The 17,351-nt window shown below is 42.7% G+C and overlaps 1 protein-coding gene across 6 annotated transcripts in view; it reads left to right on the top strand.

Annotated features, from left to right (window-relative positions):
• The window catches only part of svopl (SVOP-like), a 155,692-nt gene that overhangs the window by 83,242 nt on the left and 55,099 nt on the right, over positions 1 to 17,351 (top strand). For all 6 annotated transcript variants that reach the window (XR_011887179.1, XR_011887180.1, XR_011887181.1 and 3 more), the window contains 3 exons: positions 10,986 to 11,114; positions 14,158 to 14,231; positions 15,423 to 15,607. Coding sequence is in view for 3 of the 6 variants with exons in the window: in XM_072268009.1 (XP_072124110.1) it covers positions 10,986 to 11,114; positions 14,158 to 14,231; positions 15,423 to 15,607 (388 nt within the window). In the remaining 3 variants the exon portion in view is untranslated. The remainder of the gene's footprint in view (positions 1 to 10,985; positions 11,115 to 14,157; positions 14,232 to 15,422; positions 15,608 to 17,351) is intronic.

Below are 17,351 nucleotides of genomic sequence, written 5' to 3'. Positions count from 1 at the left end.
TCCAGCATCTGCAGAATTCCTGTTGTTTGCTTATTTGACCCGTTGTGTCTGCTCTGAATATTCTTATCAGGCCATTTTTCCTGTATCCTATTCTCTCTTGTGTGCCCATTATTTGGCTGCTGACTCTGTCCTGCCACTTACCTTCAGAAGGGAAGAATTACAGAGGCTAATTAAGTTATCAAGATGCCTTTGCGATATGGGAGGTAATCAGAACACCCAAGGGAAATCCACATAGTCAGGGAGCATGTGGAAACTTTGCACCCAGATTGGAATCGAACCTGGATCAGTGGGACTGTGCAGCAACAGGCAATAGTGTTTCTAAAGGAGTCCTTGTATAGTGCTAACTGATGAAAATTTTATAAAACATTTGAATCTTACAAACAAAGCTCCTTCCACTTCAATTCTTCTCTACGTTCCCTTATTCCCATTTCTGTCTGGTACTTCTCTCAGCGTCAGATGCCAAGGTTCCTGCTGACGGGTCTCCTTCTCCACCCGTTTCTCACGGGTACCGGCACTTCTTTCTAAGCTCTCGTTGTCCTGTTGACAGATGCCGGCCTTGGCTTGTTGTCCTCTGAATCAGAAGGTTGTGAGTCTGTGCAACAGTCCAAACACCTAAACACGAAATACATGCACTTCATCCCCAGTGCCTCCATCAAGGGGAAATATTCATCTTCTGAATTAATGTGCCGCCCCAGGTTCATGTGAAAGATAGAGTGGAATAACTTGGAAGAGAGCTGGGAGAGATGGTCACATTATTCCTGCAGATAATACAGTCACTGAATAAATTTCTGTTTGGGCTACTTCATGGCTTGTACATTGGCTGTTCGGTTTCCTACATTCCATCTGCAACAACCCGACTTTACTGACTGTGACAAATTTTAGAAAATTCTTGGTTTGTGTGTGTGATTTATTAGTGCAGGTTCATTCTTTCATCAGCTCTCTTTTCTTTTCCTTGCCAAAGGTATTATTTCCTCTGCTCCCATAAGATGCTTCTCTTGGTGTGCACCTCCCCTCATCCTGAGTCACCATTTCTTTGCCTTCCTATACAATTCTCCACTGCCCTGGCATCACCAGTACACTTGATTCAAGCACAATGTTGCCAGAAACCTCTGATCTCGTGTGAGTCTGCATGCATTTCATCTGGCTGAACGGAATCAAACCCACCAGCAGTAGTAGGAGTTTTGGGATGGCAATTACAGGTATATGGGGTTGCACATGACTCTGATCTCTACTGAAATTTGATCAGCTTGTATGCAAGCAACAAGTTCTAAGTTTTGCCATCCTAAGGAACTTGGGTGTCTCTTTTACATCCAATTAAAAATGTTAGCTTGCAGGGACAGAAATTAGAATTTATTTAAATCTTACATCCATCCCACAACTTGAGGGAGTAAAAGTTTTTGCATTATGACTCTGTTGCAATGTACAGACATGTGAATTTAAAAGACTAATGGTTTGTAGAAAGAAGCTGCCCTGTAGCCTGTTGGTCCTGGCTTTAATGCTGCAGTCGCGCTTGCTAGATGGAAGCAGCTGAAACAGTTTATGACTGGGATGACTGGTGTCTCCGATGATCTTCCAGGCCTTCTTTCTGCTCCTCCTGCTGTAAGTATCCTCAGTGGAGGAAGGTTTGCAACCACAGATATGCTGGATTGTCTGTACCACTCTCTGCAGTGCCTTGCGATCAAAGTTGGTGCAGTTCCCATAGCAGGCGGTGATACAGCCAGTCAGCATGTTCTCAATGGTGCCCCTGTAGAAGGTCTTGAGGATTTGGGAGTCCATGCTGAACTTTTTCAGTCGCCTGAGGTGGAACAGATGCTGTTGTCTTTTGTCACAAAGCTGGTATGTACGATCCAGGTGAGGTCATTGGTAGGGTGTATACCAAGGAACTTGAAACTACTCGCCCTCTCAACTGCAGACCCATTGATGTTGATTGTGGTGAGCCTGTCTCTGTTCCTCCTGTAATCCACAATCAGTTTTTTTGTTTTTTTTGGACATTGAAGGAGAGGTTATTATCCTGGTACTACTGTGTCAGTGTGTCAACCTCTCCTCTCTAAGCTGTCTCATTACCACTAGAAATAAAGCCGATCAAAGTCATGTCATCTACGAATTTGATCAGCAGATTGGAGCTGCGTGTGGCAGCACAGTCATGGGTGTAAAGGAGTAGATGGGGGACTCAGGACACAACCCTGGGAGGCACCTGTGTTGAGAGTCAGAGGGGCAGAGGTGAGGGAGCCCATCCTTACCACCTGTCAGCGATCCGGCAGGAAGTCTAGGATCCAGATGCACAAGATGGGATGCCGGCCGAGGTCTCTGAACTTCCTGTCAAGTCTGTAGGGAATTATGGTGTTGAATGCTGAACTGTAGTCCAGGAACAGCATTCAAAAGGCCAATTTATACTTCTGTGTTGAACCTACGCCATAGGTACGGCGTAGCCGTGTACCCTCCGCCGTAGCCTGACATGCACCTCCCCAAAGAAGTAACTACGCGTCGTCGCAGACCGCGACAACTGTGATTGGTCCGCTTGGTAGCATCGCATTTCCTCCTATGCATTTCTGGTTGCTTCTTCTCATCAAATCATCAAATCTACTTGCCGACATCCGAAAATATTTGAAATGCGTTTCCTCGTCCATGTCTCTCAGTGGCCGGACAAGCACAGAAAATTCACCCTCCCCCTCAATCCATTCAATGCTCGTACACATCACCTCCTCCGACGTCTTCTCTCTGTTCTGCGCTGCAGTAATTTCAATACAAGTAACTCTTGTTCAACATTTATTAGCTCCTAATCCAACATGATGTGCTCAGTTTCAGTCACCATTGCTTGAAGTACACACAGAAACTCAACACGAAGAAACTCAACACAGTGGCATAGAAGCCCCACCGCCAACTAGCGTTTTGGCGGTGAATTGCAGAGCGACGCAGACACATCGACGCACAAGTATAAATGCTCACAACGGTGTAGGCCACTTGTGTAGGCTACGGCGTTGAGCCTATGCAGAAGTATAAATCAGCCTTATTGTAGGGAGAGAGGATGGGGTGTAATCCTGTGGCTATGGTGGGTAGACCAGTTCCGTAGGTAGGCGAGTTGTAGGGGTCTAGTGTGGGTGGTAGCATGCTGCAGGTGTAGTCTATAACCAGCCTCTCAAAACATTTGGTCTTAACTTAGGTGAGTCTGGCTTTTGTTCAGGTATGCTACCTTGGTTTTCTTAGAAAGCGCCAATTAACCTACTAACCTGTGGAAGGAAACTTGATCCACGGGGGAATCCCACACCGTTTCTGGGATGACGTGCAAACTCCACATGGACAGCACCTGAGGTCAACACTGCTCCAGGGTTACTGGAACTGTGAAGCAGTAGCTTTATTAGCTGCTCTGCCAACTGCTTCACTAAGATACTTGACTCTGCATTATTTGTATATATAGTAACTTGTGAAGAATTTTGAAGTGATCTGTGATATATATTTATGAATGTAAAACAATGGAAGGTTTGAGGCTTCCTCATAAGTTAGAAACAAAGCAATCAGTACAGATGAAGTGTTCTCTATCAACTGTTCAATTCTCTCCACAGATGCTGCCTGACTTGATGAGATCTCCCTGCATTTTGTCTGTCACTCTATATCTCAGACATCCCACCCTGCAAAAACTCATTTCAGGGAGATCTCAACCGGAAGTCTCAACCTCATAGCAGTCTGTGTCAGTGAATTTGTTAATTTTGCAAGACATCAGATTCACAAGTGTTTTGTGAAATAGCTGACTTCTGAATTCTGTCTTAATGTGCCATGTTCACAGCTGCTGCTGTCTTAGTTGATAAGCAGGCATAGTTTTTTGCAATTTCTGAATCAGGAAACATTTTCCTGAATAGCTTGCCTGTGTGCTTACACACCTGGAATGGCAGGTTATGCTCAATGATGAAAGATGTAAAGTACACCTCAGCTCTAGTGACCTTCTCTGTCAGACTTCGGTTTTCTGCTGAAAAGAACTGTGAAATACTTGAGCAGCCTTCCCTGCGCTTAGCCTCCCTAATATGTCCCTAAAAGAAATAAAAGCATAAGGTGTATCCTTATTACAGGTGTGCACCGCTTCACGTCCATTCGGACAACGTCCGATCGCATATACATCCGTAGTCTCACACACACATTGCCTGCAATAGTCGGGATCAGAACTTACTTTTTTACATCGAAATGGGGGATCTTAAATGAGTGATTTAGAAGTTCTGTATCTTCAAGTTCAAGTTTATTTTCATCTGGCTGATTGTCCACAAATGAAACAACCTCTGCCCGGACCACGGTGTAGCCACAATACCTATATCATGCACACCACAAAGAGCAATATATTACCATATTATTTAATAAAGTGTAATTCAAAATGCATATAAAGTGCGCAGCACAGGTAAACAGTTCGCTGTCCTAATGACGAGAACTTGGTGGGGGCTGGGTATTTACTAAAACCATTTTTTCTTCTGAAAACGGCTGCACTTAAACACAGCACATCACAGGCTTTGACGTACCTGTAAGTGTAAGTGTTTCAGGAAAAAAAAACCCTGAAGAATTTGCTTGCTGCGAGTGCATTTTTAAAGATGTCTTAGCGGACAATTTTGGAATTTCGCTCCAATTTAAACCTCGCTCTAATTCCCTTTAAGACTCCATTGCGTAGTCAGGTTGTCACCGCCAGCCTTGGGAATTTCTTCGCCAGGCTTTTGTACTTCATCACCGACTGTTGTCCGGATGATTTCAGTGTCATTACAGATGGCAGTAACTGAACTGATGGACTATGGAAGAAAGAGAGAGGTCGACTGTAAAGCAGGATTCATTCATTTTCTTTCTTTCTTTCTTTCTTTTCCCTTTCCCTCTCCCTCTCTAAAAAATCAATTTCCGGGTTATTATCTATAATTTGTGGACATCAGGGAGCCGCTATCGATTTGCAGGAGACTCCGGGAACTCCCGTGAGAGGTGGGATGTCTGCAGTCCTTCAGGTTCATGGCTCAGTCTGTGATCACATGATCACTGGATCAATAAATATTATAGGTAACTGTACCCATCTGTCTCTCTCAGAGACCCAGCAGTTCACCTCTCTCATAACTAAAGTTTTTTCCCTCTTGCTCTGCCTGAAGATTAACATTTAGTTTTGTTTGTCACATTGAAATCTATGGTGAAATGCATAGTTTTGCGTCAGTGACCACCAATGCAGTCTGTTGATTGTGCTGGGGATTTGCAATGCATGCCCATGTGTTTTTTTTTAAAGAGGAAGTGCATGAGGTACATATTTCAGATATATCTAACAGAATGTTGTCATAGTATCAATGTCTATTCTTCAAGCGTCAAGGTGATTTTACACACAGTGAACGTACAGCTATCTTCGGGTGAACGCTCAATGAATCAGAATCAGGTTTATTATCACCGGCATGTGTCATGAAATTTGTTAACTTAGCAGCAGCAGTTCAATGCAATACAAAATATAGAAGGAAAAGAGGAAAAAAATAAATAAATAAGTAAATCAATTATAGTATACAGGTTTCCCCCGCCATCCGAAGGTAGAGCGTTCCTATGAAACGGTTCGTAAGCCGGAATGTTGTAAAGCGAAGAAGCAATTACCATTTATTTATATGGGAAAATTTTGTGAGTGTGCGCATACCCAAAAATAACCTACCAAATCATGCCAAATAACGCATAAAACCTAAAATAACAGTAACATATAGTAAAAGCAGGAATGATATGATAAATACACAGCCTATATAAAGTAGAAATACTTTTCCACAATCATTGCTTGAACTGTTCTCCGTAGCGAAAATCTGACGCAAGCGCTGTCGGCAAAAACACGGCGCAAGCGCTCTCCAGTGACCTTTATGCTATGAAACTGCCAAATCATACCAAATAACACGTAAAAATACACAGCCTATATAAAGTAGAAATAATGTATTACGGTGTAGTATCACTTACCGGAATTGGGACAGCGCCCAGCACACTGATGGTGGTGTGTTAGACTGAGTCGTCGGAGTTTGGGTGGTGCAGTGGTCCCCACCCTCCGGGCAGCGAACCGATACTGATCCACGAAGTATGCAGTGGTAGCCAGGAGGCACACAGCACATCTTTAAGAAAAAAGCCAAAACAAACATGCTAATTAATTAGGTGCCGCCCGGCACGTAATTGTCGGCCCAGATCAGTGCCGATTGCCGGATTGTATCGCCTCTGATCTGGGCCGACAAATATGTGTCAGACGGCACCTAATTAATTAGCATGTTTATTTCGCTTTTTTCTTAAAGGTGTGCTGTGTGTCTCCTGGCTACTGCTGCATTCTCCGCGAATCGGTATCTGTCCGCGACCTGGGTGTTGGGGTGGTGGGACACTGGGGTGTCATCTCACCGTCGTCTGTTTCCATTAGAGCAGGCAGGTCATCTTCTCCTATGACTGCCTGCCTCGATGTCGAAGGTCGAGGTTCGTCATCTGCTGTGGCTGATGTGGAAGGCTTGCCTGACTGCTGCGCCTCGCACATTTTTCTATCGTACAGTTCTTTGTACAAACGTTTGTAAGCACTCAAACCACCTTGCAAATATCCCCTAAAATGACGTACCCTTTCAAAATTAAAGTCGCATTTTATTATTACTCATTTGATTTCGATTGTTATCCTTTCCTCTTCCAATTAATTGCATCAGCTCTTTATCTATCAGTTCCTGGTCATGGGATGCCAAAACCTCTTTAAAATCATCTTCGTCAGCTTCCGCAAGCCAAACTCACTTTGTCTTTACTTCATTCACCATGATCGAAATGCTTAATTATGTCTAGTTTTACGCTAAGTGTAACACCCTTCCAGCTCTTTTAGGCTTTTCCGATACCTTAGAAGTCATCTTGCTAACGGCTGCTCACAGGCTCGTGTTTAAGCAATGCAGGCGAGATTGCAGTTCTGAGTCCGGGGGAGAGCAGCTGCTCAGGGCACGCGCTGCCTTTTATCACGCGCTGATTTTTTTCGCGCGCTGCCTTTCTTCGTAATGGTGAAAACACCTTCTGTTAGTGAAAACAGGGTACTAATGTAGGTCTTTCGTAACAGTGAGGTTTCGTAAAGCGAACGTTTGAAAAGCGGGGGACACCTGTATCTATATTGAATAGATTTAAAATCGTGCAAAAAACAGGAATAATATATATTAAAAAAGTGAGGTAGTGTTCATGGGTTCAAAGTCCATTTAGGAATCGGATGGCAGAGTGGAAGAAGCTGTTCCTGAATCGCTGAGTGTGTACCTTCAGGCTTCTGTATCTCCTACCTGATGGTAACAGTGAAAAAAGGGCATGCGCTGGGTGCTGGAGGTCCTTAATAACGGACGCTGCCTTTCTGAGTCAGCACTCCTTGAAGATGTCGTGGGTACTCTGTAGGCTAGTACCCAAGATGGAGCTGACTAAATTTACAACCCTCTGCAGCTTCTTTTGGTCCTATGCAGTAGCCCCCCCCCAATATGGTGATGCAGCCTGTCAGAATGCTCTCCCAGGGTACATCTATACAAGTTTTTGAGTGTATTTGTTGACATACCAAATCTCTTCAAACTCCTAAAGAAGTATAGTCGCTGTCTTGCCTTCTTTATAACTGCATCGATTTGATGGGATCAGGTTAGATCCTCAGAGGTCTTGACACCCAGGAACTTGAAACTGCTCACTCTCTCCACTTCTGATCCCTTTATGAGGATTGGAATGTGTTCCTTCGTCTTGACCTTCCTGAAGTCCACAATCAGCTCTTTCGTCTTACTGACATTGAGTGCCAGGTTGTTGCTGCGACTCCACTCCACTAGTTGGCATATCTCACTCCTGTACGCCCTCTCATCTCCACCTGAGATTCTACCAACAATGGTTGTATCATCAGCAAATTTATAGATGGTATTTGAGCTATGCCTAGCCAAGCAGTCATGTGTATATAGAGAGTAGAGCAGTGGGCTAAGCACACACCCCTGAGGGTGGGTGCTTTATTGAACGCAGTCAGTCTCGAATGTCAGTGTTGGGTACAATTATGCACCACACTATTTTACACAAACTGGCTTGTAAAGGTACCCTGCACACAAAGTAGAATCTGATTGTTAATCGGGTGTGTGATTGACATTTGCAGACACGTAGTACAAGACATTTTCTTATGGTTGACAAAGTGACTACTGCTCTTAACTTTAATCTGGGGTCACTCTAGGGCAGTGCCAGAAATGCTGTGGTATTTTTCAGTCACCAGCACACACTTACAGGAATGAAGAGTAAGGATGCTCAGCAGTTCGGGCAGCTTCTGTAGAAAGAGAAACAGAGTGAATGTTGCAGGGTAATGATTCTTCATCAGGTCCCCTTTCAACTGCAGAAGGCATGTTTGCTAGGGCTGACTCTCATACCAGCTTTGCCAGTCAGAATGAATGGGTGTGCATCTCTGCCTTGTTTCCTACAGGTGTAGGGCACCACCAACTGTGCCTGTGTGACTTTAAGTGTCCCCATTTCTCCTGTTCACCTTGGAGCATTCTTCGATGAGAACCTCTTTCATACCATGACGGCAGAATTAGTTTGGAAACGCAGAAATATTTTTCACGGGCAGTTTCCAAGATGTCTTTGTCGTGTGTTTGTGAACTGCATTCCCTGCTCCTGCACCATGAAACCGACTCTCAGGGTGACGGCTGGCGAGAACCAAAACAAGGGACATGAGATGTTAAAGAAATATAACAGACCAGGCTTGTTAATGGGATAACTAGAGTTGTCTGGCCAATTATGATAGTAAAGATGGTAAAGAGTGAAGTAAGTAGATGCAAGAGACATTTGGAAAAGAAGGGGGCAGAAGCCAGAATAAGATGGGAGAGGGAAAAGAGTACAAGCAGGCAGATGGTAGGTTAGACTAGCTGAGGGGTAAGGTGGGCGGTGGATAAAGCAAGAATCTGGAAGGTGGTAGGTAGAAAAGGTAGAGTGCTGAAGAAGAAGAGATCTGATAGAGATGGTGGTGGACTGTGGAACAAAAGAAAGAAGGTGCAGAATTGGGGTGAAGATATGGGCAGGCCTTGAGGGTGGGGAGAAGAGAGAGGTGAGGGTACCAGTGGTCTGATTTATGAGCAGTGATGCAAATGTAGGGTTAAAGAGGGAAGATTGAGGAGAATTTAATAATTCACAAATTAGGATGTGGGCAAATGTGTCAAGGTATTCAATGTTTCCTGACCAGTGATAATTTTATTCCATGGAATCCGGGAGACTGATCCTGCTGTCCCCAGACATCTGTTCTTGACTCCATGATTGATTCCTCCTGCCAGTAGGGAAGGTGAAGTTGCTGAGGCCCTCCATGACAACGCATAAGGCATCGCTGAACCTAGACACATCCTTGATTGGTCTGTTCTCCATTTACTTTGCTCCACATCCAACCACAAAGCCCCTCAAACATTATTTTTGCTTTTGTTAATAGAGTTGAATTTGAGCCATAGATATCATCATCTAAGGCACTTAGCTGTTGGTGTGAATAAATAATATGTTAATGATTTCAAAACCCACTGAACTGTGCACCGTTTAATCTTTCAAGCTTTGCTTGTGCAGTCAGTCTCCCCCCACCCACACTGCTCCTAGTGTTTCAGAACATTAAGGCTCAGCCCTTTATTTGTTCAGACCAAATTATACCACAACGTCCATAACCATGAGTCTGTCTGTGAGCTCCAGATAAGCACATTGCATCTGCCTCTTCATTATAGGCAGAGATCAAACCTTCCTTCAGGTTATTCCTGCACTCACTGCACTTTAAGTGTTCTTAAAAATATCTGTTGCATATTTTTGTTAATCATGGGAAGTTATTTGACCAGGTTTGCATTTCAACCACACTTGTTTATTAATCCAGTCTCTCAGAACAGTTTCAGGGGCATATCAGCTGAGTAATTATACATTCCAGAGGTTTGTGATGTATTTAAATCCCAGTCAGGCTCTGAGGTGATTAAACTCAATTATGAAGTCATAAAGAGATACAGACTGGGCACAGACCCTTCAACCCGTCAAGTCTATGCCAATCGGTAACCACTCATTTACATTAATCCTAGAGCAGTACATAAACTGCTGGAGGAACTTAGTGGGTCAGATTAAAACCCTACATCAGGAACTGAAGTGTTGATAATTCGGTTCCCCCTACCCCTGCACAACAGACTTGCTCGACCTGTTAAGTTCCTCCAGCATCTGCAGTCTCTTCCCACCACCCCACCGATTATACCATTCAACTACACATTAGGAGTCTCAAGATTTCTGCAGATGATGGGAATCTTGAGCAACACACACAAAATGCTGGAGGAGCTCAACAGGTCAGGCAATGGGAAATGATCAGACCTGATGAAAGGTTTTGTCATGAAATGTCGACTGATGATTTCTGTAGATGCTGCCTGACCCCCAATGTTATCAGCAATACCACTATGGAAGTTAATGTACCATCATTAAAACCCAACTGATTCACTATCGTCATCAGGGGAAATGACATAATAAAGTAGGAGCTAGAGCAGGCCATTTGGCCCCTTAATGTGCATTACCATTCAATATGGTCTTGACTGATCTGTTATCTTTGGAGATTTATCCCCTTTCTCTTTAAAATCCCCAATGATCCAGCCTCCAAAATCTTTTGGGATAGAAAATACCAGCGACTAATCACTCTGTGAGAGGTTCCGATTAAACCCTTGGTCCGAAATTACCCCAGTCCTGTAACCACTGTATGTCAACTTGTTTGAGACCCACCCATGAGTGGAAACATCTCGATATTTACCTTGTCATGTGCCCCAAGGACCTTAAATGTTTTATTTTTCTAAACTCCAAAGAACGTAGAACCACATTTTCTTTACTGTATGTGACTTCAGTCCCAAAGCAATATAAACAACTTTGCAAGCTATCAGGTTCAATAATAGTTACAGATCAGCAGTAAGTGTCACCCTTGGTCAGAGACACTCCATGTTGTGAATCAACCAAATATTTATCCAGTCCACCCTACATTTCCTTCCCAATAACCAGTTGATCATGTTCTACTTTTGCCTCTTTTTCAGTGCATCCCAGAGTCAGCACGGTATAACGTTTCTGTAGGAAACGCTCAGAGCGCCAGGCAGACTCTGAATTACATTGCAAAGATGAACCGCTCCTGCCTTCCTCAGGGTTCTTTGATAGAAACACAAATGGTAAGTTCAAAAATGGTCTTGCCTTTGTTGGGGGTAAATTCTCAGTGTCCTGAGAACACATTACTGATAAGATCTTTGCTTAATACTTTTTAGAATGTATGTAAGATTAGTGAATTTCCAACCCCTAGAAGGAAAGATGCAAAATTTCATATTGTTCTGGAAATCTAAACAACTAGTTGACGTGAGAGAAAGAGATCAAGAAGGAAACAGAGAATAAAACCGATTCACTACGAGATTCTCAAAGAGCCAAAGATAGCAGTGTTGGACTAGTATGGTTATGCAAGGTAATAAGAGGCTTTCTCCAATAAAACTGGTCCTGCATTCAATAAATTCAATGGGGTATCATTAAGTGTCAAATGGAGCATGCATTAATATATTCCTTCAGTGAAAAGATGTAGATGGGCAGCAGGAGTAATTTTGAAATATTCTGTTGGAGAGCTTAAACTGAGTCAGTAGGTTAGTCTCCCTTGGTATTTCCATCACCATTAGATCAGAGAATCACAGAGTTAAAGGGCTCTACAGCACAGAAATGGATCCTTTGGACCTTCTAGTGTGTGCTGAACTGTTATTTTGTCTAGCCCCTCCCATTCCTCTCCTGCCCATGTACCTCTCCAAACTTCTCTCAAGTATTGCAGTCGAACCCGCATCCACCACTTCTGCTAGCAGCTCGTTCTACTCTCACATCACTCTCTGAGCAAAGAAGTTCCCCCCCAGGTTCCCTTTAAATATTGCACCTTTCACCCATAATCTATGACCTCTAGTTCTGGTCTCACCCAACCTCAGTGGGGAAAAAACCTGTTTGCATTTTCCTTATCAATATTCCACATAATTTTGTGTACCTCTAACAAATCTCCCCCCATTCTCCAGGGAAAAAGACCTAACCTATTCAACTTTTCTCTATAACTCGGGTCCTCAAGTCCCGGCAAATATCTAATCTAATCTAATATCCTTGTAAATTTTCTCAGTACTCTTCCAACCTTCCTGATATCTTTTCCTGTAGATATCTTCATTGAAAAGTGCTTGCAATGTTGCAAGCAAGTGTTTCATTATATCACCATACTTGTGCACAAATCACTAAAGCCTACTTGACTTGAATAAAACATAGAGCATAGAAATAAAAGAAGACAGCATAGGAACAAGCCCTTCAGCAAACAAGGTTGTGCTAAACTAATGAAATTAATAATCAAATGCCCACTAAACTAATCCCTTCTGCCTACACCAAGTCCATATCCTTCCAATCCCTGCCCATTCATGTATCTATCTGAGAGCCTCTTGAACATCTCTATCATGTTTGCCTTTATCACTGCCCCAGGTATTACATTCCAGGCATCCATTACTCTCTGCAAGAACTTGCCTCATGCATCTCCTTTGAATTTAGCCCTCTCACCTTAAATGCATGTCCTCTGGTATTAGACATTTTAACCCTGGGAAAGAGATATTGGCTGTCTACTCTATCTTCTCACAATATTATAAACCTCTATCAGATCTGCCTCGACAACTCCAGAGAAAATAAACCAAGTTTGTCCAACCTCTCCTTGTAGCACATGCCCTCTAAGCCAGGCAGAATCCTGGTGACCCTCTTCTGACTCCTCTCCAAAGCCCCCATAACCTTCCTGCAATAAGGCAACCAGAACTAAATGCAATACTCCAAGATGCAGCCTTGATAGAGGTTTTAAAAGCTGCACATAATTTCTGGACTCTTAAACTCAGTTCCTCAACTAATAGATGCAAGCATTCCATATGCCATCTTTACCACCTTAGCAACTTATGTAGTCACTTTAAGGGAGCTGTAAACTTGGATCTCAAGATCCCTCTGCTTATCAACACTATTAACGGTCTTGCCATTAACAGTGTATATACTGTCTCTTTATATTTGATCTCCCATATTGCAACACATCACGTTTAGCCATGTTAAATTCCCCCCGATATCTCTGCGCCAATATTATTATTGCTGATTAACTGGTGACTGAAACCTGGCTCTTGTTCCTCAAGCACAATTATTTACTTGTGCACGAGAAGAACGGCATTGTCCATGTCACCACACTGTTCTGAAGTCTGAACAAAGAAATACCATTCGTATACAGAAATCGACTAGTTGGTTACAGATATTGACCAATCGGTAACCTTATGTTTGTTAAAATTCCTTATTTGCATGATCATTCACCTATTATACTACAGTAATGCAGGTACTGATAGCCAATAGAATCTGCACATTAAGATCCAATGCTACTTCAGAATTAGTGAAGTAACTGACCAATAGTAACCGTCACCCCAGTGTCCTTTGTTTGCATCCTGATTTGTCTCTGTATGCCAAATGGTTCCAGTCCCCTGCTGTGCAAAGGGAAGCTATGTTCTGCAAAGACATTTCTACCCCGGGTTTACTGCACGCTATTTGTAAACTATCTTTGCCTGGACATTACTTTCCACCTTTCTGCAACTTAGACAAAATCTGCAACTGATCTATATCCTGCTGTATCCTTTGCTGTTTCCTACACCATTCACAATACCGCCAATAGTTGTATAGTTTGCAACATTACAAACCCACCCATTTAAGTTTTCATCCAGGTTGTTTATGCAGCAGAGTTCTCACTCTGACCATTCTCTAGTCATTATCTTGTTGCTACTTGAAACTGCTGTAATCTCTGTGAGTTACTTTGATGTAACTAGAGGCTATGAATGGTTTCCAGAGCAGTGCATCACTGGTTAATTGCAACCATTGAAATAGCAGCAACTAGTAGTGGGTTAAAGGAAGTAGTGGGTTAAAGTCAAGATGAAAGAGTTTGGAGAGCCTGAATGAAGGTTTATTGGAGACGAAGCGTATTCCAAAGATTTTTAAAGAGGGAAAGTGAGGTGTTCCTGCTACATTATGTCCCAAAGCAGAGAGTGCCCAAAACCTGGAGTCACCTCTTAGCCTACACTAAAGCTGGGAATGCAAACTTTGGTACAGGTCGAAGTTACTAAACATGATCAGATGTTATTGTGCCTTAATGCTAGAAACAATAAGTTTTCCCAGTGACTATCTTGGATTTCTTTTTGTTGACAGGTAAGGAAGGGAAGTATCTTTGACTTGGTAGATTCTGAATATAGACGCACAACACTGCAATGCTGGTTCATATGGTAAATATTGGATACCTGCTGATATTAAAGTTAAAAGTAATTATAACATAACCTACAAATTGCAGTATTTTGTCCCTTTCCTGACATGTTTTCTAATTATTTATTTCTCTAGTTGTTTTTGCTATTGTCCTTTTATTTACCCCTCTTTTGAAATGCATGAGTATTTTTGTGTGGCGGCTCCACAAACACCAATAACCATGTTCAGGTAGTCTGTAGCTTCTGCAGGGATGGCATGGTAACACAGCAGGCAGCATAATGCATAACGCGGGTTCAGTGCCCGCTGCTGTCTGTAAGGGGTTTATATGTTCATTCTGTGATGTGTGAGTCTCCTCTCACTGCTCTAGTTTCCTCCCACATTCCAAAGAATGGGTGGTAGGTTCATTGGTTACAAGGCATAATTGGGCAGTATGGGCTCAATGGGCTGGAAGGCCTGTAAATATATAAAATAATAACCCTCCCGTTCCCACCTGAGCCTGTGAAATGAGAATTAGCTCATTGAACTGCGATAGATTATTTGATCACTGTAAAGGCTGATTTATACTTGTGCGTCAACTCGACGCTGTAACCTACGCAAGTGGCCCACGTGCGTTGTGAGCATTTATACTTGTGCGTTGGTGTGTCTGTGTCGCTCTGCAATTCGGGCACGTTGCGCATGCGCACACACCTGCCCGCACAAGGCTTCATGGTCATGGTAGTCTTCCTCGGGGTAAACTAGTTTAAAGTGAGCATCTGTTTTCATAAAAGCGAAATGTGTCCTCCATAATTTCGGAGGTCTGTAAAACTTTATGGAAGGCATTGCAGCCAGAGTTCCTTCCCTGCCCTTCAGTCACTCAATGGGAAGCTATTGCAGCGTAGGAGGAAATGTGATGCTACCAAGCGGACCAATCACAGTTGTTGGGGTCTGCGTGGCTGCGACGTGTAGTTACATTTTGGGAGAGGTGCACTTCAGGTTATGGCGTAGGGATCTTGACCTCTCAGTTTGATGAAGACTTAAAATGGTTTATCAATAATACAGTGGGACTATTGAAACACTGTCAGCCTGCTTGACTTGACTCAAATGTGTCAGGACTGTGCCGATTTGCTACTATTTAAAAAGTTTTTTTCTGAAAGAAAAGTGGTGAAATTTATTTAATAAAATAACTTGAGCTGAAGACAGTGTTTGATATAATTTGCCTACGTGTTTCCGTCTAGGTTGGGAACAGCATTCGCTTATTATGGGCTCGTCTTAACCAGCTCAGAACTCTTGGAAAACAATCCTGTCTGTGGTGTTCCTGAAGGATCAAATGTCTATAATTCACTGGAAACTTGCCATTGTAAAATGTTCGAAGCTGCAGATTACCAGACCATGGTTATCAGCACTTTAGGAGAATTCATGTGTAAGAATACGAACAAAAATGTCATTTAAAAGTTAAAATATTATTCTACTGTTACATGTAATTGTCAGTTTTCAAGATGTTGGCTACATAGTTTTGAACTTTTTGTTAAGTAACGTTTATGTTCAAAGCGAATGGAGTGGCTGATACACCTGAGATTTCCAATATATAAGACAGTTTTAGACAGTTAAAATAATTATCCAGAAATCCATGGAGTTAAAATCCAACAATAAATGGATGTCAAATTCCAAGGTACTAATGCACAACTAGAAATTCATTGCAACAGTTACACCATTAACTTCTCATGACTTCTGCAACTAAAATTAAAATTCCAGGAAACATCTGCTTTTTTCTTAGCAAGGAATGTTATTCTGCTTTTGCGTATGCTTTTGGTGTCATTCGCAAATTTGCTGATCGAAATAGCCACGTTAGATCATTAGATCAAATAGATCATTGATATGGATGACAAACGATAGTGGACACAGCACTGATCCCTGCAGCATACCACGTCACAGGCCTCCAGTCAGAGAGGCAACCATCTACTACTATTCTATAGTGCCTTCCGCAAGGCCAATGTCTAATCCAATTTAATACCTCATCTTGAATACCAAGCAACTGTACCTTTTTGACCAACCTCCCATGCAGGACCTTATCAAATGCCTTGTTCAAGTAAATGCAGACACATCCACTGCCTTGTCTTCATCAACCGTCCTGGTAAATTCCTTGAAAAACTATAAGATTGGTTAGACATGACCTGCCATGCACAAAGCCATGCATGAAGTATGTGAAGTTACCATTATTAGAGGAATGTTCTTGGGAAACTGAAAGGTCTGAAGGTTGATCAGTCACCTAGACCAGATGTTGTACACCCCAGAGTTCTGAAAGAGGTGTCTGAAGAGATTGAGGAGGCATTCGTAATGATCTTTCAAGAATCACTAGATTTTGGAATGGTTGTAGAGGACTGGAAATTGCAAATGTCACCCCACTCTCCAAGAAGTGGAGGGGCAGAAGAAAGGAAATTATAGGCCAGTTAGTCTGAACTCAGTGGTTGGGAAGATGTTGGAGTCAATTGGATGTGGTTTTAGAGTACTTGGAGGCACATGATAAAATAGGCCCTACTCAGTATGGTTTCCTCAAGGGAAAATCTTGTCTGATAAATCTGTTGGAATTCTTTGAAGAAGTAACAAGCAGGTTAGACAAAGGAGAATCGGTTGATGTTGTGTACTTGGATTTTCAGAAGGCCTTCTGAAGACAAGGTGCCACACATGAGGCTGCTTAATAAGGTACAAGCCCATGGTATTACAGGAAAGATTCTAGCATGGACAAAGCAGTGGCTGATTGCCAGGAGGCAAAGAGTGGGAATAAAGGGAACCTTTTCTTGTTGGCTGCTGGTGACTAGTGGTGCTCCACAGGAGTCTGTGTTGAAATCGCTTCTTTTTACACTGTATGTCAATGATTTTGATGATGGAATTGATGGCTTTGAGCCAAGTTTGCAGATGATACAAAGATAGGTGGAGGGGCAGGTAGTTTTTAGTAAATAGAGAGGCCACAGAAGAACTTGGACAGATGAGGGGAATGGGAGAAGAAGTGGCAGGTGGATTACGTCGTAGGGAAGTTTATGGCCATGTACATTGGTGGAAGAAATGAAGGGGTTGACTATTTTCTAAGTGGAGAGAAAATACAAAAATCTGACGGGCAAAGGGATTTAGGAGTCCTTGAGCAGGATTCTCTAAAGGTTAATTTGCAG

Source organism: Mobula birostris, chromosome 9 (genome assembly GCF_030028105.1).
Source record: "Mobula birostris isolate sMobBir1 chromosome 9, sMobBir1.hap1, whole genome shotgun sequence".
NCBI lineage: Eukaryota > Metazoa > Chordata > Chondrichthyes > Myliobatiformes > Myliobatidae > Mobula > Mobula birostris.
The sequence above is the reverse complement of the archived record's forward strand: the minus strand, read 5'-3'. Positions and strand labels throughout refer to the sequence as shown.